The 25,027-nt window shown below is 40.3% G+C and overlaps 1 protein-coding gene and 2 long non-coding RNA genes across 4 annotated transcripts; 2 read left to right on the top strand and 1 right to left on the bottom strand.

The window, feature by feature from the left end:
- Positions 1 to 1,843: 1,843 nt before the first annotated feature.
- LOC138735606 (uncharacterized) lies at positions 1,844 to 20,648 on the bottom strand. The gene is made up of 3 exons (XR_011339819.1): positions 20,194 to 20,648; positions 7,567 to 7,803; positions 1,844 to 2,313 (listed from the first exon to the last, which is right to left on the bottom strand). It is a non-coding gene; the product is annotated as an uncharacterized lncRNA (long non-coding RNA).
- On the top strand, positions 7,882 to 20,458 carry LOC138735605 (uncharacterized). Of its 2 annotated transcripts, none has more exons than XR_011339818.1 (4): positions 7,882 to 7,941; positions 16,266 to 16,323; positions 18,123 to 18,166; positions 20,225 to 20,458. It is a non-coding gene; the product is annotated as an uncharacterized lncRNA (long non-coding RNA). The 2 variants fall into 2 exon arrangements; XR_011339817.1 differs by having other exon boundaries at positions 16,266 to 16,327.
- A 1,476-nt stretch (positions 20,649 to 22,124) lies between the features above and the next one.
- LOC138735604 (CCAAT/enhancer-binding protein beta-like) lies at positions 22,125 to 24,235 on the top strand. The gene has a single exon (XM_069883665.1). The coding sequence runs from the start codon at positions 22,313 to 22,315 to the stop codon at positions 23,204 to 23,206; it is 894 nt and encodes a 297-aa protein (XP_069739766.1). The 5' UTR covers positions 22,125 to 22,312; the 3' UTR covers positions 23,207 to 24,235.
- Positions 24,236 to 25,027: the final 792 nt, after the last annotated feature.

The raw sequence follows: 25,027 nt of genomic DNA, 5'->3' as shown, positions 1-25,027 counted from the left end.
GGCAGAGGAGATTTATCAAGAAATTGCAGGGAGTAAAGGTATTGAAGTATGGGGAGAAGTTGGGTGTTATTCCCTAGGAGTGATCTTAGAAGCATTTATAAAATCATAAGGGCCATGGATAGAATAAAAGCTCACAGTTTTTTTTGTCTAGCATAGTTGATTCTAGACATAGAGGGTCTAGATTTAAGGTGAGATGGGAGAAATTGAAGAGGGGTCTGAGAGGGTGGTCTGTATCTGAAACAAGCTGTCAGAGGGCAGGTCAATTAAAAAATCAAGGAAGCCAGTCTATTTTCTAAGTAACCGAATATCACTTTCTCATTTGAAAGGTTCATAGTAACATTTTGAAGATGTTAAATAATCCAAAAGCTGCCAGCTCCAAATAAAATGAGACTGGATCTAACAGTGATCGGAGTCATATTTTAAGTTCACCTTTACAGCAAGCAAAAAACACATTTGAGGATGTTTCTACCTTCATCAGGTTCCCATTGACAATGATATTGACCTGAATTTTTTTGTGGGCAGTGGACAAATAAATTGATGAAATCAACTTTTTGTATCCTTAATATTTTTTAAGCAGTTGCTTAACTTGAGGAAGCTCTGTAAACCACCCAGTAAATAGAAGCAGGTCATCAGCTTTACTGGCAAATCCTTTAATAGCACAAAATTATACTGTGGTTAAGCAGCCAAAATTATCGTCACCATTTCCATTCTTATTAGGTCTCATTTGACTCAGGCCTCAAGCTTGCACAGAATGACAATTGGGGCAATAGGTCTGTTGGCTTGCTACTTCACACGTTGAGTTTCTCTCCATGACTGTATGCCCAGATTGAGCTCAGTCAGGGTTGACTTTGTGGTTCTAACATGATCCAAAAGACTAGACAATGCAAAATTATTGCACGTATTAAATGCTGTTGAATGTCAAAAGAGAAAAGTGAGTGTAGATCTGATAGATTGTATAGTCTTGAACCTGTTGAAGATGAGAAGACGCTTACACAGCTGGAAGCTGTCATATATTGCTAAGAGTTCTTTGGTCATGAGCTGAGTTAAACAAGAAAATCTGCAGATGGGAGAGTTGAGTGCAATACATAAATGAGCTGTAAAAGCTCAGCAGGCTATGCAGGATCCAGATGAAGTAAAGGATGACCAACGTTTCGAGCCTGGGGTCTTTGTACTTCCTATAGATGCTGCATGGCCTGCTGAATTTTTTTCAGAACGTTTGTGTATTAGTCATGAGCTGGACAGGTTAGCAGTGCTGAATATGTGATATCACTGAGCCATTACTATGGCTTTGGTCAGATTGGTTAGGTGATTATGTCAGATGACATCTTGTTCATGGAACCACTGGAGGGATCCTAATGTTAAGCAAGGAAAAAAAGAAGGTATGCCCATCAAAGTGAATTTCTTTCTTTTGTTAATATTCAATTTTCAATATAGAAAATTGCAATCATATTTATGATTTGTAAAGATGAATTGAAATATGTTAAAAACACAATGCTGGAGGAATTCAGCAGGTCAAACAGGATACTTATATAGCAAAGCTAAAGATACATAAACAATGCTTCGGGCTTGAGCCCTTCATCAGGGAATGAGCTAAATGTGGACATATTTTTCGGTTAATGATAGTGTAAGCTAACTCACATGAACTTTCTAGTGTGATATGTTTTTAAACATGACTCAAAAAATGAAATTCAGTCATTAATTATATTGGGAGATATTCCAGCATTGCCAAGGGTCTTGAAATTCATGATCCAAATGTTGATAATTAACAAACTATACTTTGGTGATGAAGCTAGACATGGTGATGGAACTCAACATAAAGTTGGTACAATCCAGTTAACAATGCTTTTTATAGTCAAGTTTATTGTCACCTGATTGTACAGTACAAGTACAACCTGATGAAACAGCATTCTCTCGTCCTCGGTGAAAAACACGCAGACATACAACTAAGCATAACACACATATAGACAAGTATGCAGGACAATTATTTCATCTATACAAATAAATATTGTTTTGTACATATGAGTGTCTTGGTTGGTTACTGTGAGCAGTTCCTTTGGTCGTTCAGCATTCTCACTGCTCATGGGAAGAAGCTGTTCCTCAGCCTGGTGGTATTGGCTCTGATTCTCCTGTATCTCTTCCTTGATAGGAGCAGCTGAAAGATGCTGTGTGTAGGGTGCAAGGGGTTCTCAATGATTTTGCTCATCCTCTTCAGACAATTATCCCAGTAGATACATCAATGAGTGGGGGGGGGGGGGGGGGAGCAGGGAGGAAGAACCCAGTGATCTTCTCTGGCACACTTTTTTCTTTTCTATCCTTTATTAATTTTCCACAAAAAAGAAAAAAAAACATGAAATAATATACAGAAAATGTGAAAGAATAATATACATTTTTCTTGAATACAACAATCAATCAAGTACTTTCAAATTAATTCAACATTTCCATATATTGACAGTTACATTGAATAAGGAAATAAAGATAATACATATGTGACAGATTATATCATATTTTATATTGTATATAGATATGTTTTAGAAGGAGATAGATTGTGGGAGTAGTGTAGGTCACAAACAAACACAAATACTTCACAAAATGCAAGAGCTTTGCTAAAAGTGAGTCATGCAGGCACTGAGAGCCTTTGCAAAGACAATAAAACAAGGCCTGTCCCGCATCGGACTTGTCAGCCACAAACGAGCCTGCAGCTGACGTGGACTTTTTACCCCCTCCATAAATCTTCGTCCGCGAAGCCAAGCCAAAGAAAACAAGGAGACTGCTTTGCTAAAGAATTTCAAAAGCAGGTGTAAATGGATTATTGTTTTGAAAGCAACAGCTGAACGGTCTCAGAAGTTTTAGAGAGAGAGAGAGAAGGCCAAACAGGCTTTCTCTAAGAGAGAGTGAGAGAACTAGTTTCTGCAGTCATTGCAAATCGGCAGCTTGTTGAAACCCCATCTTGAAGACAGGTTGTGAGTTCTGAGTTCAGCCTGTTGAAAACCCTTGTGGTCTATACAAGAGGAAATAGCTGGCTAGAGTGTTTCACCTGAAATAAGGGAAACAAATTTCTTCTGTGGTGACCTGCAGAAGAAGAGGTTATCATTTGGGAAAACCCTGATGGGGCAAGTTTCTTCAGCAAGACACTGAAGTGGCTGATTGGAGGAAATCAGTTTGTGTGTGTCCAACAAGCAACAAATCTCTCTCTGAAAACTGACAAGAACCTTCCTGAGTGGTAACCAATTACCTTTAAGCACCAAAACTTGGTATAAGCACAATATAAGAATTGCCTGATACTGGTGAACTTGGAGGAGTGAGAAGTGAGATTGGTCTGTGAATCAAAAAACTTTTCTGAACTTATACACATTACATATATATGCACTTAGAATTAGAAGGGGGTTAAGTTAATAGTAATAAGTTAAAGTTTGATCCTGTTTTTATGTTTAAAGAAAATTAAAAATGACTTTTATTTAATTAACCGTTTATCTTGGTGAATTTCTATTGCTGCTGGGTTTTGGGGTCCTCTGGATTCGTAACAAATAAAATAAAAAAAATCTAACTCTGATGAAAAAAAAGATTAACCCCCCCCCCAAAAAAAACCCCCAAAAACAACTGATCAAATCCACTCTTAGAGTAATTTCAAAAGAAGTAGAAAAGCGATTCTTCCTGATTAAACACAACACACTTGGAGAAAACCAAACTGGAAGTGGTTCAATTTTGTTTATTAGTTTGTGTCATATGAAAATATTGAATAAATAGTTGCCAGGTTTTTTTCCAATTTAAAAGTAGTATTAAATGTCCGACTTTTAATTTTTTTCTAAATCTAAGCTAAAGACACAATGGAGGAAAGCCACTGAAGTAAAGTAGGCAGATTGGAATCTTTCTATTTGAGTAATCGAGCTCTCCTTGCTGTCAACATTGAAAAGGTTACTATCCTTTGGGCTGAAGCATGTGGAAAGCCTGATCCCAATACTGTGATCCCAAAAATAGCTGAGTAAGTTTTGCTGTAAATCTAGTTCCAACACTTTAGCTAAAGTTTCAAAAACACCTTGTAGCTGACCACAACAAAGAAACACACACACACACACACACACACACACACACACACAATGTGGCAGCTTAAGCTCACTTCTTTATTATGGCTGGAAAGGCTGCTTTTATACTGTTCAAGTTTCCGCCATTTTTGCTGATTGACTGAGTCAGCCGTGTGAATAACAATAGCGGGTGGGAACATCCATGCATACGAATGCCCTTCTTCCCCAGCCTGTTTCTGCTGAGTTAGCTGGGCAGCTTGACCAATGCCATTTTAGGGCTGTTGGTCTGATGCTGCCCCAGCTTCTACCCGCACTGGTTAGTTGTCCTGGGAGTCGCTTTAGTGACCTCTGTCCACTTCTACTGCCGCATGATGTGCCAGCCCGATCTCCGCAATTGCAGGCCGCCACAACCTTGCCACAAATGATCTAACTTTGTACAGGACCAAAACATGCGAATCAAAGTGGCCTCTTCAGATTTACACCTATCGCAAATAGGACCTATATTATGAAAAATATGGGCCAATCTGTCCTTAGACATATGTGCCCTGTGCACTACCTTGAACCGAATCAAAGAGTGATGGGCACAAATTGAAGAAGTATTGACAAATGGAAAAATTCTTTCCCATAAATCACCAGAAATTAGCTGCTCAAATTCCAGTCCCCAAGCACCTTTAATTTTATTCTTGGATATAGGTTGTAAATTAAATAAGTCGTTATATTAGTGATCTATCCTTTTCAGGAAGGATTTAATTGAAGAAGAGTATCAATGAAATTAGTTGAAAAGGCAAATAGAAAATTTGGCAGAAAAGAGTTAGAAAACGCTTAATTTGAAAATATCTAAGAAGATGTGTTTTAAATGTTTCCAAATGTGCAAATGGAACTTTTCAGCTAATTGATCAAATGACATTAAACAATTTCCTTCAAACATATCAAGAAAGGTTATTATTCCTTTATCTTTCCATATGGCAAAAGCTTGGTCAGATGATGTGACAGAGAACTGATCACTCATCGCAATGAGTTCAATCATAGGTAGAAATATCTTCAGTGGTAAATTCAACCAAGTATCTTTGACAGAAAATGAGCTGGCCCAATATAATATTTGGCAAAATACTGAAGATACTTGATCATTGTTCATTAAAATAGCCAGTGGCTAAAACTGCCAGTAGTGGAAGCTAACTGCATGATGTGCTACATAAGGCCAACCAGAGATTGACTGAGCAGAGGTGTTTACTTTTAACAGTGCTGTTTCCACTTTATCACAAAGGGATTATATTGTAGGTTAAGGCGAAATAATATTAATTTTAGAACATGTGGAATACAGGGATAGGTGAAAAATGACAGAATCAAGATTTCTGTTGGACTGTAAGAAGCATTGCCATTTGACTCTTGGGAAGATGCAAAGAGAAGCAGTAAATGTGAGAGTGACTATGTAGAGATTAAAGAACAAGTATGACATGCAAAATTAATATTGGTGAGTGTTAAGCAATCTTTTGTTTGAATTGAAGGAAAACCCTGAAGCCATTACAGCAAGAAACACACCATAACATATTGAAAACATTGGTAAAGACCAATATATTCCAGAAATGAAAAATAAACCTCTGAAAAAGCCACACGAGTACAGTAGTTTGAGTTAGAATGTCACATACACCATGAGTCATGAAATAACATCAATTCTGGGGAGTCAAACATGATTGAAAAAAGGGCAAAGTGTTGGAGAAAGCCAGTTAAACTTGAATCTATAAATATGTGAAAAATCTTTCAAAGGGAAAGCAATATGGGCATATTTGTATACAAATATGTAATTCAATCATGTATACCAAGCTTGGTGGTACCATAAAATCTTAGTATATCTAATAGTTGTTTATCGTGAAATCAAATGTTCTGCAGCTTCTGGTGTCTCCCGAAGATTTCTATGAACAGTACTTGCAATAATGACTTATAAACCATCTCGAACTACAGAGACAGTCCTGCAAAAGTTCAGCAGGAAAAGGCAAGCAGCTGGTGAATCAGATGACTAGTACAGAACAGTGCTGTGGAAAATTATCAGAAGCTGTGAACCTAATGTAATATTGTTGGAAGAAATTTTTGAGACAAACATGTTTAGAATTGCAGAACTAAAGAAGTGAGAAAGAATGCTTTGAAAGATCAATGCAATCTTAGAGAAGAAAAGCGAGATTCCTCATGTGACAGAAAACATGATGTAACTTAAAATCATCAGTGATATGAGTGATATTTAAAACTATTACCCCTTCACGGTTTGACACCAAGAAAGTTCAACATAAGGTGTACAAGTCACCCCTTCCCCAGAAAATGTGGCCATGATCCAAGAAGTTTAAACCCTGTTCCCTACACTCATTTGTCTGTGCTATCCTCCTGTTCTGATTAACTACCACTGGGCCCTAGGCTGAGCTTTAGTAAGGCCCCCCCCCCCCCCCCCCACCGACCTTTCCCCCCTGCCCCATATAGGGTGGTAGGCCACCACCCTACGTTGAATTGGAACATAAAATTGTTCCATTTATTAGCTTTTGGGTCTGATTCACTGATTGCACATTTAGATAATATGCCTGTAATTGTTGGAATGATTGTGAGGCATTGATAACTATAACTCAAACATGCAGATTATAAATAGAATGCGATAAAATGTTCATACATATTCTGTTAGTAAGGTGTAAAATGGTTGAACATACTGTTTCCCAGGTGATCATTTTGATTTAGACATTTGATGAAAATTTGCATGTGAATTGAAGATACCACCTTGCTGCCATCTTTCATTCCAGGAGTCAAACCTGCTAAAAGCCATTCTTAAAATGCACGTGGCAATAACCCCAGTATCACGATTATTAAACTGATAGTGGAACGACACCAGTAGCATAGAATGCTGGTTGATGAGTTGATTTCAGAGTTAAGGTTGGAAATGTTAAACCAACAATAGAAAAATTAAAAAGTTGTAACTGCAAAATCCAAATTGGATTAGTGATTTCCTGTCTGTAACCTTTGTATAGTAATTGTCTGTTGTGAATGGTGTTGGAAATAGTCTAATAAACAAATTCAAACCAAACATGCTGAGAAATCATGAACAAGAATGTAGGAAATGTACAACATCATGGAAGTCAGAAGTAGATTTAGGCCACGGAGAACGTTGTAGTGGTAATTACTTATAATCTGTCAGATAAATATCAGGTTTCCTGGAAAATATGGAGCCCATATTTACAAAATTTTGGTTTGTCTCTCTGACGACCTCACTTCTTGGTAACCTCCAATAGACTTTATTGTACAAATGTTTTATTTTCTTGGCATTTTCCAGTTTTTCTTTCTTTTTCTTTAGGAGTAGGGGAGATGGAAGGGTGGGATGATATATACCACATGTATAATTTCTTTAGAAATAATTTAGAATTAAATGTAATGCAATTATTATTGTGGTTTAAAAATTTATAAATAAAATATTCAAAAAAAAAGAACCTAAACAATCAGATAAGAAAGCAGCTTTCCCACAAACTGTGTTAGCAGGTGAATATCCTTCAAATGATTATAGCATTTGCTGACTTACCTTCCTTTTGCTTCTGGTCGTCAGCTCCAAAGATTTTGTAGGGTATCGAACTGCCCTCGATGCTGGGATGATGGCCTTTTGGCCATCAGCATGCCCTTGGCACACATGCAGTCCCTCCAGTGACAGAGCGCTTGTGACCCTTGAGTGCCGAGACCACACCGTGGTTGCGACATCAGGTGCGTTTTGGGGTTCGAAGTAATGCTCGGCTGCTGCAGCTGTAGCAGTGGTGGCTCAGAGCTGCAGGACAGGAAGCAGACCTCAGACTCACTTTTCTATTGTTCATGCCAAGTCATGTGACGTGTGACGTAATAATGGCATCAAGGAGATGGTAAACACAATCTCGTGGGGAGTCGTGGCTGCAGTCTGCAGTACAAAGTAAGTCCCTAAAAGCATTACTTGTTTACTTCAAAATGTTTATATGTTTGAACCCTAATTTAGATCACAAAATAGTATTTGTAATGAAAATAATATATACAAAAGAACTGAAGTATCTCAGGCGGCTCGGGCCCCGTCACCCTCCGGGCCCCCAGGCTTCAGCCTACTCAGCCTAATAGTTAATCCGCCATTAGGTTTGACCTTCCATGGTTCATAGCACCAGGAGTAACTGGCAAAAACAGAAATCTATAATTTTAGCTTAATGTTGTACGTCTCTAATAAGGGACAAGTGATGCATTTACAAACAAATATAGTAGGTAATTCTAATTAGAATTAGAAGATGATAACATCATCATCTGCATGCAATATGCAAGCAGTTGTTCATGGCATGCTGATATAGTAGAATAGAATATACACACTTGTTTTGAAGATCTTGTGTTCAGAAATTGGATTTCACTCTTAAATGGTTCACTAAGCAGACACTGTTTACTGAGCTAATATTCAATCATATTAACTGCACTAAAGACTGCCATGAAGGAAAGCATGTCAGGAGTAGAAACATGCCTTCAATGTGTCAAGACGCGCTCCACGTTACCTTAGCACACTGACTGCATCCATGAATGTGAGCCACTGGATCCGAATGGAGAGAAAAACTGGTGGAGCCACTCATTGGCAGAACTGGGGACACTTTATTTCATGTAAGATGCTGAAGATTTACGTTGCATTGTGCTCTAGGGTCTTTTGAAATTCAGCTAGTTTCCTGGCTCTAGTTTAAGTAAAAGATATCCAGTTTTTTTGTACCAAATTCAGTTATTAAGGAAATGAGGATCATGGTCGATGATAACATCATCACATGCAGGAACAAAGCTGTCAAAATTATTCCTGCTCTTGGATAGTTTGTAATTAGTTTCCAAAAGGTGAGATTTCAATCAGAAATGTTTATCTTTGTGTTATAACATGCACAACACAATTTTTATGCGTATTTTACACATAAAAATGTAATCGTAATGGGTTCCATTTCTGGGCATCAATGTACTAAGATTATAATATTACTTAAATCTTATCAGTATTCCCAGAATTTGTTCATATAAACAGAACAAATGGTGACAAACATCATCATGTGTATATTTGATTTAAGAAGCACTTATTCTCCCCTTGTCACTGTAAAATGCAGACCTTTAATCTTAAGCTCAGGGTATTTCAATATTCTCGTAATATTTAGAATTTCTGAACATTTAAGCAAAATAGGAAGCAAAAACATAACAGAAATTGAGAATCTATTCAACAGTATTCAGTGTTGCTTGATGTCAACCATACTTAGATTTATTTTAAATATTGTCCAAAAATTACCTGTTTTTATGATTATACTGGACAACAATTATTATTATCAAAAGGTTTGCTTCCTGAAAAATAATTGGGGATTATGATAAACAACTTCAAGATGAACACAAAAAATAATTTCAGATTTGCTGTATCACGTAGGAAGAAACATTAAATGAACTTTATTGAGTTTATCACGTTTAATCACATATTGACGCTGACACGTTGCGTTTGTTCAACTGACCTAAAATGTTTCGCTGCTGATTTTTGTTTGTACTCAGCATCTGATGCCTCTCATGTCAGTGTCCAACAACAGTGGGCCAACATTCATGAATTCTAGTTACCCTGATACTGCTTTACCATGGTCGCAATGTCCTGGTGAAACCTTTCACCATGTTCGTCACTGACCACATCAAGATCAGCAGGGAAGACGCCCAAGTGTGAATGGAGAAAATGAATTCTCAATGGCGTGTTACACTTCATGGTATTGTATGCTTGAAGCATGTTGTCAATGACTGGATGTGGTTTGATATTCTGTAGTTGCCAAGAAAATTCTCAAAACCATCTTTAAATGCCTTTCAAGCATGCCCTGGCATCAGACAACATTTACATAGCACATACACTGAGTGCTTGTCTAGGCATGCTTGTACTGACCAAAACAGTTTGCTTTGTGGGAAAACATTTACCCCCTCCATAAATCTTCGTCCGCGAAGCCAAGCCAAAGAAAAGACTAGTAGACAAAAGATGACAGCAAATCACAAAAATAGGCTACATCTAAAAAAATGATACATGATAGAAAATTCTAAGGTGTTTTTCATGCTCATCAGCTCAAAATCCATAAAATACACCCAAAAGTGTTCAGGAAGAAAAACCTTTGTTCATTGAAGAAAATGTCAAATTTTACCGATTTTGGCCATTAGATGGTGCTATGTCGTAACATCAGATGCATGAGTTGATAATCTGGGGTGAGGATAAATCTGCTCCATTGCCCAGTAACATATTCCTTGGGATTCAACAATCTACCTTCAATATTTTATGGGACTGCACACAGGAATTTGCATTGCCTGCAGCTTTTGGAGGGAATCATGGTTAGCTGTAGCCGTGGTTCACCAACAGAAATCAGGGGAGGAAGACAAGCAGATACCTGGTAAAGAATTCATCATCCTCTCCCCAAAGTGAAGCTCAGGCTCTGGAATGTCCAGATGTTCATGGATTTCCCTAACCTCTCCCAACCCTGAATATTCTACCACTAAAACAGCCTGGAGAGACAACTGATTTGATGTTGTCACCACCTGATTGTGATATGACAGGCAGAAAGAGGTGAGGTCAGATGGTGGAACCCTCCTGAAGAGGAGGAATCCATATTCTTGGAATAGGTTTTGCTGTCAAGGATAGGCTGATATGACATGTCAGAAATTCTTCCTGTGAGATGGACAAAAGTCCCATGACCTTTCTGCTTAATCCAATACGAAGCATAATACTTTGTCATTAGTGCCAATGCCTCAACCCTAGAAACTATGGGTGAGACCTGGGAAGAGGACTACTTCAACCTTCAGCAACTTATGAGACCAACTGATCCTCTTTCATTACCACGTTAGCCAGGATACAGATCTCTGGAAAGGGAACATTGCCAAGGAAGGAATCGGGAAAGTGAATTTGGATGGAGTCCTCCTCCTGACAAAATGGATCACAACAAATATTCTGTTTTGTCAGTGAAACAAGAACAAGACCTCATAGTCACACCCGAAATCTGGCCAAGAGTGTCTATTGGACATATCATTGTTGAAGCAAGAGACTACAAAGATGACCATGCCAGTGAATCATGAGCTATTAATGTAAGTAACAGCTGTTCTTGGATTGGAAATTCCATCATTGACTCAAAGTACAAAACAAAGTTAAAGGAAGCAAAGGAAGGTGTAATAGCATGAGTCTGTTCAATGAAAACATACAGAGTCCAAGCAAAATTGGTGGAAGCTATATGGGACCTCCTAAACAACCTACCTGCCTGTTCCATCAAACTCTTAGAACATAGAACAATACAGCACAGTACAGGCCCTTTGGCTTTCGATGAGGTGCTGACCTGTTTATATTCCTTCCTTAAAAAAAGTACTTAGCTCTCCCTATCCCATAACCCTGTATTTTTCTTTCATCCATGTGTCTGTCTGTGAGCCTCTTAAATGCCCCCAATGCTTCAGTCTCCACCACAATCCCCAGCAAGGCACTCCAGGTTTTCACAACCCTATGTAAAATAAACTTACCCCTGATGTCTCCTCTAAACTTCCCTCCCTTAACTTTGTACTTATGTCCTCTGATATTTGCTGATCCTGCCCTAAGAAACAGATGATGGCTGACCACCCTATCTACACCTCATCATCTTGTAGACCTCTATCAAGTCTCGTCTCATCCTCTTCACTCCAAAGAGCAAAGTCCCAGCTCTGCTAACCTTGCCTCATAAGACTTGTTTCCCATTCCAGGCAACATCCTGGTAACTCTCCTCTGCACCCTTTCCGTAGCTTCCACATCCTTCCTATATTGAGGTGACCAGAACTGCTTGCAAGATTTGTAATCTTGTACATTGCTGTGAAACATGAAAGTCTGTAGACACCGTGATTGAAGTGAAAATACAATGCGGGAGAAACTCAGCAGGTCAAACAGTGTACTTTACTTTACTTGTTACTCATACCCCTGATGAAGGGCTCAAGCCCAAAATGTTGGTTATGTCGTATCTTGTTGAAGAGCTCAAGCCTGAAACTTTTGAGTTTCTCAATCATTGCATTTCCAATACAAACCTTCGCCACCAGATGGCGCAGTTGGTAGCCAGATGAAGTTTTCACTCACTCTCTGACATGATAACAATTCCTCAGAATGAAATCACAGGGCAGAAAATAAACAATTGAACAAAACCCAAAAACCATCTTCTTCTCGACTACAGTTGTGAATTATTTATTGATCACGTGTGTCTTTGTGCTAAATTTTGGTATCGCAATTACACCTTTAATAAAATTGGATAAAATATATTTGTTTTAAACCATACATTCTCAAGGTGAGGCCTGGGAATATTTTGGTGGGGCGTGGGCCTTAAGAATATTTTAGTGGGGCGTAGGAATATTTTGGGAAATAATTTAAAAATTGATTTTAAAAAATAAACTCGTTACCTTGTGAGAGATGTGACTTGACAACATTGTCAGTCCAACACAATTGTGGTAACTTCCAATTAAAATTACTTTGCTCTTTTTATTTTCATAGCGTGTTTTTGCTCTTCTGATGTTTTTCCATGGTTTCTCTTATTTTAACTATTGTTTCTTTGGTTAACATTATAATTATACTTTTTCTGACTGGTCTTCTTATCATCCATTCCAAATGATCTCATTGGCGACGAAGATTCCAAATTATCTCAATAATACCCCTTTAGTTTTGCAGTTCAGTAGTGAGTGAGACCTGAATCTGTATGCATCTTTGTGCACGAGCATATTGATGGGGAGGCGGAGGACAGGGGGGTCCACCCCGGCAGCAACCTGAAGGGGACAACAATATCGGAAAAGAATAGAGGCTCCAGAAAGTAAAGCACGAGGCGAGTGCAGTTTTGATGCACTCTCTGTGGGGAAAACAAAATGACAGAAAATGCGCTAGTGTTTTTTTTTTCATGTTTTTTTAGTGTCAGTATTCTTCTTTTGATTCAATCATTACTTTTATGACATTTTTCAATTCTAAGACATAATGAAATATTGATTAATCTGATTCAGGGAGTTCGCACTGTTGTATTAATATGTTTCAGGGAGCTCATGCTGTTTTATGTTCAAAATGAGCAGACCAAGCAAGCAATAGGTTCATCAATATTCAGTGGAATTCTTGAAGTTTGGGTTTATATCTGCTGTACTTGATGAACATGCTCCTTTTTGCCTATTATCTCAGCAGACTTTGACAAATGAAAGCAGGCCATCTTGAAGCTCATTTGAGGATAAAACATCCTAACCATGTCAATTCGAATTTGGAATATTTTAAATCACTGAAAGAGAAGTTTGGAAACAGATCAAAAATCACTTCATTATTCGCTGCTCAAACTACAGCCCTGAATCATAACATTGAAGCTAGCCATGAAATTTCTCTGCAGAAAGCAAAACATTGGATTGGGGAGGAACTGATTAAACCCGCAATATCATTGTTTCTCAAAACAGTTCTGCAAAAGGATGACAAAGATGTCCGAGCAATGCCATTGAGTAACAGTACTGTCTGCAACAGATTAGATGACATATAACCATATAACCATTTACGGAGCGGAAACAGGTCATGTTGGCCTTTCAAGTCCGCACCGGTTCACTGATTTTGTGCGCCCTCTAATGGTCCCGTTCTTCTTCTTCTTAACAAGGGTCTCAATATCTCTTGAAAACCAAAGGTTCCATACACCTTCCATACATCTTACCTGTAATTCAGATCCTGGGTCAAGATGTTGAAAAACAGCTTATTGAGAAGTTGAAATCATGAAAGTTCTCAATACAACTGGATGAATCTACCCTATGGGACAGTGAGTCTCCGTTATTGGCATACGTGAGATATATTGATCAAGAAGAGTTTCAAGAAGAGATGTGTTGTCAGTCATTAGAAACAACCACTACTGCAGTTGATATCTACAGCAAGCTCAAAAATTATTTAGATGAAAATGAAATAACAAAAGGAAACATTATATTTATAAACACACTTATGTTGATAAAAATGCAGAACATGTGAGATTATTGCTTCAACATTCAGTAAGATGGTTGTCAAAGGGAAACAGCTTCAAAAGGTTTATGGAACCTCAGCAAGTTTTTGAAGGACAAACCTGAAACTAAGCTCTTGCTGACAACAGAGGGCAAAGCTTAGGTGAGTTACTTGATGGACATTTTTGAGAAGCTAAGTATATTGAACAAGCAACTCCAAGTAGCAAATATGACCCTCGTTGATGCAAAAACAATGATATTTGGATTCATGACACTTCTAGAATTATGCCAAAGGAATAATTCTGCAAGAAATTTCAGTCAATTCTATTGGTTGAATAAGTGTGAGGTAACAAATGCTGCTACAACAGCATTGTTGACCATTTGAAAATGTTGGTTACCGATTTCAATTATAGATTTTGTGATTTAAAGACAACCTTTTGGTTAACTCAGCCATTGCTGGTGGACTTATCTGAAGTTCCAGTGCAACACTAAGAGGGGTTATCTGAGTTGCAACATGATGAATCTGTGAAAACTCTGTTCAAAGTAAAAGGAACCATAATGTGGCCGTCTAACGAGATTGAATAGAAAGACCCAAACTCTACTATTTTAGCAAGGAAGCTATTGATACATTTTCCATCATTTTATTTAGTAGAATATGGCATCAGTGCTGTTGGTGATTTGCTATAAGCTAAGAGAAACTGTCTGGAAATTACAAAACATGGAGATATAAGGTTGAAACTAACAAAATTAGACCCTCAAATGAAAAGAATCTGCAGCCAGAATCAGGAGAAAGGTTCCCACTTAAGTGATGACAAGAGTTGAATGTATATTTGAGATGGTTGACATATTGACGTAGTAGTTGAATGTGAAATATGTGTAACAGTGTATTCCCGACCTTAATTGCATTGAAATACTCTTGCAGTAAATGATTTAATTAAAACTTCTTTTGAATGTATAATTTTTTTCCACTAATGGTGGGTTGTATGTTTTTTTGAAAATTTTAAGTGGGGCCTAGAGCAAAAAATGTTGAGAGCTCCTGAACTCTGCCTTGCTTAACATTTTTTCCAAAATGTTATGAAGCAGCTGAGGCAAGAAATAAGTTAGTCTTCTGGCCAAGTGCCAGCACTTTTGGGAGTTTGTGTGAGAAATGATGAGAGGCATTAACCACCTCAGACCAAATGTGGGCCCGCAAAGTCAAAATGGAAAGGAATGTGATACCATGGAACACATATTCTCCTGTTACAGCCAGAGCAACACGGGTCAGAAAACTTGTGGTCCTGTGACATGTAGAAGAAGATCACAGAATTAGGAAGAAGCTGGCTGAACATTTCTAGTCTCAGACCTCTTCCATGTATTTCCTCTATCTTTCCATGAGCTCAAAATAGGTTCCAGAGCTCAGGATTCCATTCAAAATGGATGAAAATTGGATTAATTAGTCTGATTTAGAAGTTCCTTGTTGAGATTTTAAATGACACTTCATTCATTATTTTATGATATAATATACAATTAATCTTTGTTAGTGGAACAATTCAGATATCTTCCAAGCAGCACCTGGAAAGCATCACCAATTAAGTAGATTGACATGCACAATTCCCTTTCTGATGCAGGCAAGACTACCAGGCACCATGATGTCAACCTTCTACAGGAGCTCTATCGAGAGTGACCTGGCCGGTTGCTGCGGAGAAATAGATCGGAGGTCAATCCACAGGACCATAAGAGTAGCAGAGAGGATCACTGGAGTCCTCCTCCCCCCCCCCCCCCCCCACCATCGACGTGATCGACCATGATTGTCGTCCGAAGAAGGTGCGCAAAATCACTGAGGACCCTTTCCACCCTGCACACAGCATCTCCCATCAAGAAAGAAAAACAGGAGTATCAGAGCCAGCTCCACTAGGATAAGGAATAATTTCTTCCAACGGCAGTGAGGATGCTGAACGATGAATGCTGAGCTGCTCACACTTATCATCCAAGACTCTCATAATCATGAAACAATATGAATACATATGTCCCGCATATGTATTGTTTATCTGTCTATGTGTTATGTCTGGCTGTGTGTCTGCGTGTTTTACACCAATGACCAGAGAACGCTGTTTCATCAGGTTGTACTGTGCAATCAGATGACAATAAATTTGCCTTGACTTGACCTTTCAGGCTTACATGGAGAGGAGACTTATTGGTAAGATCAATCTGCCTTGTCTTGACCAATCTACAACTGACCAGATGTGAAATGAGTAAAATTCCACTGGTAGAAAGATTTTGGAAACCACAGGTGAATAAACTTGTTTGCTGATGTATAAATATGCTCTGCAGGTTGGATTCATCTCTACACTTTTGGATCCCTTGAAATCAGTAAACAGAATGGACAGAAGTAGGTTGGTGATTGCCTTCCTTCTCTTTTTGCTTGACCTGTGAGTTGTTGTACCATGTAATTCACAGATTCTTAATGAAAGGTACACTCTTAAAAAGTTAGAACCTCAGCTGTCATGACAGTCAGTGTATTGGCACAGAACATGGCATAGCAACAACAATGAGCAAGATCACCAATTTGTGTCACTTCTTCATTTCCCTCTAGAGACAAAGTCACCACAAATTACTCAGCCTTTTACATTAATTCCTTTTTTTTAGTCTTTATTACATACTTAACTTTTAGTAATCTAAGATTTTAAACTTTCAACGAAGTAGTAATTAAAACTTGTACTAATTCTAAATTTGATTTAGATATTACCATTTGTGAATTTTAATAAAGGAGCCAAGTCATTTTCCACTGCTTAAAGATTGTACAATCAATTCCTATGAAGTATTAAAACCTTAAAGGAACCCTAGAATTGTCTGCTCAAATTCACTAAGTGATTTGATACCTATTTTTTCATAAAAATATTGTTCACAATCAACATCACAGATGAGTATTCCTTAATATTTCCAAATTGTCTAGAGCTGCATCCCATATTTTGAGCACAAATCCAACACATATATACCAAGAACGAGAATGGACCCTACTAAACTTTCAACTATTTTCCCCATCTGACCACCTCTGTTTTAATTAATCCTTTATATCTCGTCCATGAACTAACTTTCTATACAACCCCGACTAACTAACTACTGAAATTTAGCAATATTTTCAGTAATATAATGCACAATGCAAATAGACCCATTTAGTTCACTTCAAAAACAGTTTCCATAGCATTCTGCTAGGTTATACTATTTAAAATATGCCCTTCCAAGCCTTCACCCAGATCAGTGTGACTCTGGATGCTGATAGATGTTTGCTGGGTAGATTAATGAAGTGAGCTAACCAGGAGCATCCAAAGAAGCCAGCTGGACTAATAACACATTTGTAACAAAAAATACTGATAATATTTCAAATGCTGTAGGTATGTAAGTTTTAATGAAAGTACAGAGAAAGCCAACTGTGACTTCAAACAATTAACATCTCAAGTGAAAAGAGCACAATCGCCTGATCTACCAGGGAAAAGCTTTACTTTATTCCACTCCTTATGGAGTCCATCAGGATTGTGCAAACCTCCTCTCATTTCCAAGCATTTGGTCTAGACCAGTAGTTCTCAACCTTTTCCTTCCCACTCACATCCCACCTTAAGCAATCCCTGTGCCATTGGTGCTCTGTGAATAGTAAGGTGGGATATGAGTGGGAAGGGAAGGTTGAGAATCACTTCTCTCGACCCAATTGTTACTGAAATATTTGGCTCGAGGAAAAATGGTCATTGGCCCATTTCCTTTGGAGTTCTGAAACCTTGCACATAACGAGTCAATTAGGTACAATTAAAACAGTGGTTTTCAAACTTTTTCTTTCCACCCACATCCCACCTTGAGCAATCCCTTTCTAATCACAGAGCACTGATGGCACAGGGAATACTTAAAGTGGGATGGGAGTGGTAGAAAATCTACCTTCTGATCATGCACTGTGTAAATTTCCTGTTTTTTTTTGGTTTACATCTAGCAAGTAAGTGAAATTAATGTAAAAAAAGGCTCTTCACGGAACAATTAAAAGTTAAATACATTGAATTGTTTTGTACACCATTTTGATGGATTTACCATTCAAATTGGAATATTTTGATAGAGGATAGATGGGGTGGGACTTCACCAGCTCTCAGGGCAAAGGTGGCTAGTTGTGATTACAGTTCCTTTTCTATGTTTGTCTTCTCCCATCAGCTAGAAGCCTTCTCCAGCAGAAGAAAGAGCATGCTACAAGACAGGTGAGCTCAGGCAGTTTGTCAGCCATATGTGGATGTAGATCTCTTTTAGAGTGTTTGAAAGAAAGAGCATCCCCTCAGTATTTATTTACAATGTTCAGTACTAAAGTATTTGCAATTTGAAAATTATGATCTCTCTATTAAAAATGATACCTGTTTTTCTTGACATAGTTTATTATTGTATCAAAAAATCAACTTTTTAAAATGTATAATTTTTTGCACACCTATTACAGCGACCTAACCATTCAGTTACGTTTATTGTCTGATGGCAGTAGGCCAAAGATTCTGTGTGATGGATCGTAGGGATCCTCAATAATTCTTTGAGCCCTATTGAAGCAGCACTCCCATTTAATGTAAATAGTATAAAAATATTGACATAAAATATACCCATTAATACAGAAAGAGCCCGGAACATGTCGTGTTGATTGGAGCAATGAATTTGAAAGAAGATACATTGGGCAAAATGAAAAGCAATGGCAAATGAATTTCCACGTTAAAAAAAACAATGAAGTGATTCATTTTGGAACTAAAGTCGATGGAGCAGAACACTGGCTAAGTGGTGAAAAGCTGGGTGGTTGGAAAAGTCTCTAAAACTGGGACATGGAGAGGTGCAGGAAATAATGATTATGGACCTTTATATATGAAGTCTAGAGTCTCTGGATGCTACGTTGTGGTAGTAAAACCCAGAGAAGTGTCCAGTTCTGTGCATTCCTTCTTGGGAAAGATACATTGGCTTTGACTGAGTAGAGCATCCAAGGTAAATGATCGCACTTTTGTTTCAATTGAACATCCATTGACCAGAGAAGTTTGGATGCTGAGTTAAGAAAGAGGACAATTTTATTTTAAGTATTAGGGGAATCCAGAGGATTGGGTTTTATGGAGAAAGTGGTACTGCCACTGAGGTAAATCAACAAAAAATGCCATTGAATGAAGGAACAGATGCGAGGGGCGCAATGGTCTCTTCTGTTTCTATTTCCTAATCCAGTATTTAGATTTTTTAAAGGCGTACAGTTTTATATTCAAAATATTGTGACACCTTGTCATAGCTACTTTTTTTCCCCAACGTTATATCCGTTTTCTACCCGACAGCTACTTTTACAAAGAGAATACGGCAGTATTCCCAAATCCAACTTTCACCCTTGGCAATGTTTGTTGCTTCAAATCACACTGGGATTTGAGTGATTGGACTGTGATAATGAGACTGGTGCTCAGAGGTTCTTCGTTTTCTCCTGAGTCCGTGAGTCTGGTGTTCACAAAGCCAGATGTACAGTTTCTGACTTAACCGCATGTTTTTCTACCCTCCCATCTTAATGGGATAGTGGCACACGATCTGTGGAAGTCTTTTCCGAAACATCACTTTCTGGAACGAAGCCACTTAAAGCAACTGGTTTGCGTTCAAAGTGACCACTTCGTTCCCCAATAGAATAGTTGAAATACTTCAAATTCATTGCGCGTCTCGGCGTCCCTGGAATTTTCCAGTGTCTGACGATCAGCGCTAGGTGTCAGTGTGTCCGTGTCAGGGTGTATTCGTGTGTTGACCTCCTTTGAGCGTTACAGAGACGCTCATCGCCCGACCCAGTGGAACATGTTAAGGCAGAGAGTTGTGAGTCATGTTAAGGGTCACTTGTAGAAATCCCTCCTCTTAATCCGAAAGGATAAAGTCGCCTTTTAATCCAGGTTTTATTCGGGTGCCAATCTGGTTGATCTCGTGCAAACAGTTCAGAAAGGTTAAAAAGCGCATCCTCTTCTCACTTCAAGATCCCAAGGCCAAATACAAGCGCAGACCTGTTGCACACCCGCCCACGTCAAGGCACAAAGCGCACAAGCTGTTCCCATCGGAAGAGGCATGTGTTAAATCAGGGTTCCTTCCGTGAGGATGAGGAATCGATTCACAGACACGTTCATTTAGAGACGGCCAAGTGTATGATCCAGTCATTCAAAGTTTAGAGAATACAAATGTCTACTTCTTGTCGTCAAACGGACTGAAAAATAGCATCCTAATCCAAAAAAAAGTATTTAAATTCACTTACTTCCTCTTAATTTGTCTTGGTTATTTTCCAGCCACTTTCTCGCTCATGATGTTGCCGTCAAAAAGGTAAATATTGGATGGAGCCTCTGCAAACCATTGCAAACCCTGCAAAGGACAGGGCCACTTTTAAAGGGCATGGACGAGGAAACCCATTGCCTTCAATTCTTGTTCCCAACTCCAATCCCTATGAATTTGCATGGCCACAAGAAATCGTACGACCATAAATCCTGAAACAATTATTAAAAAAAACATTCCTGTTCCTAAAAGAGTCTGTAAAGGAAGGTCCATCCAACCAGGGGGACGGAACTCAAGCGTTTCCTGCACAACACGGTTTCTCATTTCAAAGCTTTCCAAGTGAATTGAGGCTTTCAAGAGCCGCAAAACATGGTAAGTGAAAGCGTTTGTGGAAAGCAGATACGAGCAACCGCCTGAGGGGCAAATTCAATAGATATTTTAAAATACTTTTTTCCCCTTTAACACACAAGGGGACGAGAGATTTAATCACATAAACGGAGCAGCTCTCGGATGACAAGAAACGACAGTTGCGTGTTCACAATCGACCAGGCGTCACGTTGGAGCAGCCAAAACTTGGTCACTCCTCTTCCTTCCATCTTCATCCATACGCCTCTCGTTCAAGACTGAAACTATCCTTCCGTTGCTCTCCATCCTTGGTTGCGGACCTAACTATTCTCTTCCAGGTCTCTCGTGGTCTTCCTCAGTTCACCTTTTATAAGACCTCCCTCCCGCTTCTCTTCAGAGCCCAATTGAGATTGCACGTACATGAGCTTTGGCCCCTCAATGGTCGAATTTCTTCCAAAAGAGGAACATCATCACCTTTGTGTTAGTTGCTCCAATCCGAACACCTCATCTCGACAATTCCATCTTACCGCCATTTCTGACTTGCTTCACAGCTAGTATGCTACTCAGAAATGTTCTGTTTTAATCTTGAGAAGATGAAGTCACTGCCTTCGATTCTTGCTCCCAACTCCACTCCCTGAGCCTGTCATTCCGTTCTCCCCCTGGCCCCTGTATAAAACGGGCTCAACCTATCTGGACTCTCCATTCCCTGTGTTCTGAGAATGAGCTCTTTCCTTGCGTGGATGCGCACATCTCGTCTCTCCTCCAGCGCCAGATCACTTGCTGCTCGTGTCTTTATGTTCACGATCTTCATTTCCAATGCAATCCAATCCTTCATCAGTCTGACCTCATCCCACACTCTGGTCTTGCTCATCCACTGACTTCAACTGATTTCAAATGTCTCATCCTGGTCCATGTCTTGGAAACTTTGCTCTTCGCTATCTCGTGACCTCTCTTTCTCTCTCTCCCCCTGTCCAACCATCTCTCTCAGGGCTCTGTGTGGCGCTTGGGAAACTAGCCCACTTCCTTCATCGGACGCCCTCGGCTAGGTCTTCAAGATGGTCCCGAAGACCATCCTTTGGACCAAACCATCGGTCGCCTTTTTTGGCGAGTTGTCAGTTTATGTTTCCCTTGGAGACCTTTCACTCTGTCAAATATGTCCTCGCGTAGTAAAAGAGTTTCAGCCTTGAGTGAATTCTGCCCCTGTGAACCTGCAGGGCGATGGGAAGAGGCGCCCTGCAGGTTTACACTCGAAATTGGCACATGAGTGAAGCCCAATCTGTAATGACACGTTGAAAATGCCAGTCCAAGAATCTGATCTGATCGTTTTATTTCCACGCAAAACAGCAAGTGATTGAGGAGATTGAATGAGTTGATCAATTGGACCCCCTCTTCTCCCATTTTAAAGGAAAGTGCTCAGCCGATATCAGGAACAATGATACATGTAAAGGGCAGAGTCACGTCTCCTTGAATCTGGCCGATAAGTGAGTATAAAAAAAGGGCTGGAGGTGAAGGGAGGGCGCCCGTTGACGTCAATGGCAGGAGCACAGCGATATAAATAGCCGATGTGGCGAGGCGAGCATTGCGAACCGATTAAAAACCTCAGGACGCATAGGTGACAGGCGAGCGTCCGGGACGGTGTCTCAGCTGCCCGAAAGGGAGAAAGGCTCGAATTTTGTCACCTGTTGTTCAGCCTGAAATATTATTATTTTTTAGCGAAGGGTTGGAAACCCCTTCTTTCAGCTTTTGCAACCACGGCTTTCATGCAAAGTCTGGCCGGTTGGGACGCGCGTTGCGACTCGCCATGTTTCCAAACAGGCCAGACTTATACTAATTTGATGGAAGTGGCGAACTTCTACGAGTCGGACTGTTCCCTGAACAAGTTGCACCGGGACCGTTCCATGACCGATCTGGGCATCGGAGACAACGAGAGTGCGATCGACTTCAGCCCTTACATCGACCCGGCCACAGCCTCGGCAGCAGGGGGCAACTTTGAGCTCCACGGAGACCTTTTGACGGATATCATGCTGTCCGACGAGTACAAGAAGAAGTCGCTGCCCGACTACAACGCTTATTTGTCCCTGATGCGCAGCTCGACTGGCGGCGGCCGGCACCAGGGCAGCATCCTGAGCTGCACCCCGCAGTTCCTGGAGACGCGGCTGGAGCCGGTGTTCGAGCCGAGTTTGGATGCCAAAGGCGGCGTGAAGCAAGAGTCCAGGGAGGAGGACGGGGCCGCGGCCGCCTCCTCGTCCTACGCCAGGTCGCTGCTGCAGTACCAGTGCGTGGGCGTCGGGAGCAACAGTAACTTGTCCACCACCTCGTCTCTGTCCTCCACGCCGCCCGCCACTCCCAACTCGGCCGAGTCCCACCGCGGGGCGGCGGGTGGCGGAGGCAGAAGCAAGAGCAAGAAGACGGTGGACAAGCAGAGCGACGAGTATCGGATGCGGAGGGAGAGGAACAACATCGCGGTGAGGAAGAGCAGGGACAAGGCCAAGCTGAGGAACGTGGAGACGCAGCACAAGGTGCTGGAGCTGAGCGCCGAGAACGAGCGGCTGCAGAAGAGAGTGGAACAGCTGAGCCGGGAGCTGTCGACCCTGAGGAACTTGTTCAAACAGCTCCCGGAGCACGCCTTGCTCAGTGCATCGGGCAACTGCTGACATCGTGCACAGGACTCTCTGTAGATAAAGGATTGGTGTTTACAACTCTTTCTGTAACCCGAGCCCGTAGATCGTTTAGATGAAACTGTCGGGGGTGAAACAAGCAGCGAGCTCTCTGTGTGTGTGTGGGTGGGTGGGTGGGGGGGGTGGGGGTCTCTCTCTCTCTCTCTCTCACACACACACGTAGTGGAAAACGATGCCAAGTTGAACGGTTCGCTCAGTCGAACCACATGAAGCAGGCCCGTGTGACTATGAGATTGATTCTGAGGTCAGGAGGTTCCTTATGTCAAATGTCTCTGGGGGGCTTCTTCCCCAACACGAGCAGCTCGTTCTTACTCCTGATTGGTGTGCAGGCCTCCTCTGAGACCGTGGAAGCATCGCTGCTGAGATTGTAGTTTGGAAGGAAGTATTATTTGGACCTCAGCTGAACTGCCGTTTTGGCCCCGAGTCGGTGCCCGCTTTGTCAGACATTTGCGGCTGGACTCTCTTTCGCATTTTATACTCGCTCTTTTACCCCTTTTTGTAACACACGAACTCTATCTTCCAGATTGTTGCGGGCAGGAAATGTTTTCAACAGCTTGCTTGAATCGTCCAAAGCTGAAAATATTTCAGTGGCGTCATTTCAACAGTGACTCAGCGTGTGAGTGTTTTGGAGAACATTTGATTCTGTTCCACACTTGAATTGGGTACATGTAATGGTACAGAGTTATTTACACTTTAGAATTGTATGGTGATTGTGGACTAAAGCTGCAGTATCTTCTTTCCGACTAGTTTAGTCAATTCCAAACCAATTCAAGCAGGTTACCCTGGTGGCACAACCCTGCAAAAGATATTCAAGGGATAGCTGTACAGCAAAAAAAATTTCTATTGTAAACTTTCAAAGGAAATGGGTTACCAGCATTAATCAACGTTGATTGTGGGTCCGAGAGATACAGATTATTTTTAAAAAAAATAAGCAATATTGTATTTATTTTTCTTTTTGAGAATTGAATAAAAACGGAATTAAAATCATTTTTAGTGCATACCGAATATCTGCCTCGCTACTTTTATTGATGATCTGTGAATGATGTTAAATATTTCCTAGCAATTTCCAAGAGTTTAATGTCACCCATTCTTCCCTGCTGGTGCTTTTGTGTGTGTGTGTGGCTGAACTCATGATCGAGCAACACAGACTGATTAACCACTGGCGACTCCTCAAGTTGGGACCCCCGATTTCTTCCAGTTCCTGCCACTTTGGATAAAGTGCTGGGATCGTGACCGAGTTAGATTCTGGTCTTGCGAGTTTCAGAACTGAAAGTTGCTCCATTTGTTCTCGGTTTTGTGTCCTTTCGTGCAATATTGGTCGTCCAGCACAAAGGCTGTTATCTATCTAGATTCAAGGGTTAGCCAATTCCATCCAAGTTATGGCAATAGCTCAGTGGGTCTCTAACTCAAAGGTTGATGATCAACTTCACAGTAAGTCCAGTTTAACATTCCACTGCAGCAGGCGGAGTTGAAGTTAACCCACTTCACGCGGATTAAAACAAATAAGTACATAACTGAAGAATGAGAAGCTAAAGCTGGTGACCTGTCTATAGCATCAAAACCAATGAACTGGTTCCTATTTTGTCATTTGATGCTGGTGTAAATTGATTAACGCACTAGTTGCAATACAATTCCAACACCTCAAAAACTAACTCTTAGCTGTTTGTGGTACAGGCTGTGAAAGATTCTCTATAAATGCTGCCTTTTAATGCCATTCTATCATGGTACCATGGTACATCAAAATGACATCCATCCGTCTGCAGTGTGGCACCAGTCCACGTCTTCATTAGTAACAGA

Source organism: Narcine bancroftii, chromosome 6 (genome assembly GCF_036971445.1).
Source record: "Narcine bancroftii isolate sNarBan1 chromosome 6, sNarBan1.hap1, whole genome shotgun sequence".
Taxonomy (NCBI): Eukaryota; Metazoa; Chordata; class Chondrichthyes; order Torpediniformes; family Narcinidae; genus Narcine; species Narcine bancroftii.
This window is presented reverse-complemented; position numbering and strand designations above follow the sequence as displayed.

What these genes read in the sequence shown, in the direction of transcription:
- LOC138735604 (XM_069883665.1), top strand. Translation starts at nt 22,313, where the DNA reads ATGCAAAGTCTGGCCGGTTGGGACGCGCGTTGCGACTCGCCATGTTTC.